Here is a 3,346-nt window from a genome sequence, read left to right as displayed (position 1 = left end):
ATTTCAAATAGTTAATTTGATACTAATATCGATATATTTTTGTCAAATTTTTATGATATCTTCAAACATATATTTTATTCAAAAATAAAAACATTATCGCTTTTCTCAAAATCACATAAGGCCATATTATAATATCGACTGAGATAAAGAAGAAAATGAAATATTAAAATCATGATGTATCTCGCTGCATTGCGCGAGTACGCTTCTAGTATATATATATATATAACTTTTAAAGATCCATGTTATTACCTCTATAAGATTAATTATTAAATACATGATAATATATATATATATATATATATATATATATATATAACTTTTAAAGATCCATGTTATTACCTCTATAAGATTAATTATTAAATACATGATAAAGTTAAATGAATTAATATTCTATCAATTAGAAAAAAATACATTTCTTTTTAAATATTTCATATCTGCATCAACATAAGATACATATAAATTTAACCACAATTCAATAAATGAAAAATACTCACTTCTTATAATATCACCTCATTTTTTTATAGGTTTTACTTTAATATATGTAAAGATCTGCATCTTGAAAACCTAACTAGTATAGCTATGTGGTACTTGTTTACTGTCAATATTCATCACTCTTATTTATCTTACTTGGATAACATTCTTTGATATCAAAATGGGTTGATAGTAAATATTTATAACTCGGTAAGACTTTCGATCCTTATCTTCCATTTTACCAGGTAAAATTATCGGTCTTTTTTATTTATATATAATAAAATAATTAAACTAGTAAAGGTTTATCAAGTAGAGTATTTAATAAACAACCGTAGGTGTATAATATTGGATTCTCTCTCTAGAAAACAGGTTAAGTTTGTCTGTCTAAAAAACAAGAAGTCAAAACCAATCCCAAGTATCCAACCGCGTTCTTTCACCGTCATACACATGCCTCGAATCTTCCTTTTTCAATTCTGTGTTCACACTTTTAATCCTTCTCTAAATCAAATCAAATCAAATCATCAATTCTTTGATGTTATCAACATCAACATCATCATCAGCAGCAGATGGGTTTTTGTTTCTTTTCCCTTTTCTCCTTTCACACTTGATTGCATATAATATCAACAAATCCCCTCCTCATTTTTCATCCAATTCTGCTTCTTGTGTTCACATCTCTTTTACCCATTTTGTCAAACACTTGGAACGCCCATTCAAACTTTCCCAATTTCTTCACTCTTTTGCATATATATGAAATCAGACGTTTCTAGACCGGGAGAACGGGATCATTTAGCCGCTGATTATTCATATTACTATACTTTGCTTCAAGAAACATTCGATCAGATGAATGATTATAAGCCAAGTCAATTAGGGGATGAAATTGAAACCTCCACCATTGAAGTCGACGAAGAAGATGAAGGCAAGCAAGAAGTTAAGACCAAAGGGTTGAAGGAGATTCTGACGTCTTTGCTTTTGATTGAGGAGCAGGAAAAGTCGGATAAGGACGAATGGGACAAGGCCCAGGAAGAAGATAAGATGATGTTAGAAGCTAACCATAAGAAGAAAACCAAAGCCATGTTGGATTATCAAAGCGAATGTCAACAATACGATGATATCTTGGATCAAACCAATCGTGTTCGAAAGCGTAAGTCTCGTGCTGCCACAACCGCCGCGATTGCCTCTACTGCCGTCGTTGCAGTTGATTTAGATAACAACCCAAACCAGAAAACCAGTGGTGGTGCGCCTGTTGCAGCCACAGGACCGCAAAGGAGGTTGTGGGTGAAGACCAGATCAAAAGATTGGTGGGATAAGTGCAACAGTCCAGATTTCCCAGACCAAGATTTCCGGAAAGCATTTCGAATGGGGAAAGATACGTTTGAAATGATCTGCAACGAGCTTACATCTGTCGTCGCCAAAGAAAACACCATGTTAAGAGATGCAGTACCCGTAAGACAGAGGGTGGCAGTCTGCATATGGCGATTAGCCACCGGCGAGCCATTAAGGCTGGTCTCAAGAAGATTTGGGTTAGGCATTTCCACATGTCACAAGCTCGTTCTTGAAGTTTGTTCTGCAATCAAGAACGTTTTGATGCCTAAATATCTTCAATGGCCAGATGATGAATCCACAACTATGATCAAAGATGAGTTTGCATCAGTTTCAGGTATTCCCAATGTGGTTGGTTCAATGTACACAACTCATATTCCCATTATCGCTCCCAAGATCAGTGTTGCTGCATATTTCAACAAACGACACACAGAAAGGAACCAGAAGACATCTTATTCGATCACGGTTCAAGGTGTAGTCGACCCACGAGGCGTGTTTACCGATGTCTGCATCGGTTGGCCTGGTTCCATGCCAGATGATCAAGTCTTGGAGAAATCTGCACTTCACCAAAGAGCAACTGGTGGACTTCTGAAAGATGTATGGATTGTGGGTAGTTCTGGGTATCCTTTAATGGACTGGGTACTGGTGCCTTATACCCAACCCCATCTCACATGGACTCAACACGCATTTAACGAAAAGATCGGTGAGATCCAAAGGGTTGCTAAAGATGCATTTGCGAGATTGAAAGGAAGGTGGTCTTGTTTACAGAAGAGAACTGAAGTGAAGCTTCAAGATTTGCCAGTGGTTTTAGGGGCATGTTGTGTTTTACATAATATATGTGAAATGAGGAACGAAGAGATAGATCCAGAGTTGATGATTGAGCTTATGGATGATGAGATGGTTCCAGAAGCTGCATTGAGGTCTGCAATTGCAATGAAGGTTAGGGACTCCATTGCTCATAATCTTTTGCACCATAATCATGCTGGTACTTCTTTTTTGTCATAAAAAGGAGCTGCAAAATTGACACTTTGAGGTAAGTTGGTTCATTCTTGTTGTGGAATATGGGATTTGATAGAGTTTTTGTGATGGGGGTTTTTATAGATGTATATGAAAACTTGAGTTTTAGGATCAGTTTTATACATAAATTAATTTCTGAATTGAATCAAAAGTTAAGGAATGACTTTAGACAATTGTTAACAGTTTAGACACACTTGTTCTTGGTTCTGTTTGAAACTATGGAAGACATTAAACCATTTATATGGTTATGCAAATGTAATGTAAAACTGATTGGTATTAATATGTTAAAGACAGATTGTGTTGGATATGGTGGATGATTTGTGTGACAGATTTGTAAGAGAATTATATATCGACCATTTCTTCTGTAACCTGTTTGTTAAGAGGTTTTTAATAAGGTTTCATGTTAGGAGATGTAACCAAAGAGTAGAGTTGTTGGGTGGTGTGTGAGAAGGAATATGAATAGTATAATAGGGATTTAGAAGGTGATGATTTTGGGATGATTTGGTTAATGATATGAGAGATTTTGGGGGTGGGGGGG

The 3,346-nt window shown here is 35.6% G+C and overlaps 1 protein-coding gene across 1 annotated transcript; it reads left to right on the top strand.

Annotated features, from left to right (window-relative positions):
• Window positions 1–1,023: 1,023 nt before the first annotated feature.
• LOC112500392 (protein ALP1-like) lies at window positions 1,024–3,113 on the top strand. The gene has a single exon (XM_025103877.1). The coding sequence runs from the start codon at window positions 1,219–1,221 to the stop codon at window positions 2,794–2,796; it is 1,578 nt and encodes a 525-aa protein (XP_024959645.1). The 5' UTR covers window positions 1,024–1,218; the 3' UTR covers window positions 2,797–3,113.
• The last annotated feature ends 233 nt before the right edge of the window (window positions 3,114–3,346 follow it).

Source organism: Cynara cardunculus (genome assembly GCF_001531365.2).
Source record: "Cynara cardunculus var. scolymus isolate 2C chromosome LG 17, CcrdV1, whole genome shotgun sequence".
In the NCBI taxonomy this organism is placed as follows: Eukaryota; Viridiplantae; Streptophyta; class Magnoliopsida; order Asterales; family Asteraceae; genus Cynara; species Cynara cardunculus.
This window is presented reverse-complemented; position numbering and strand designations above follow the sequence as displayed.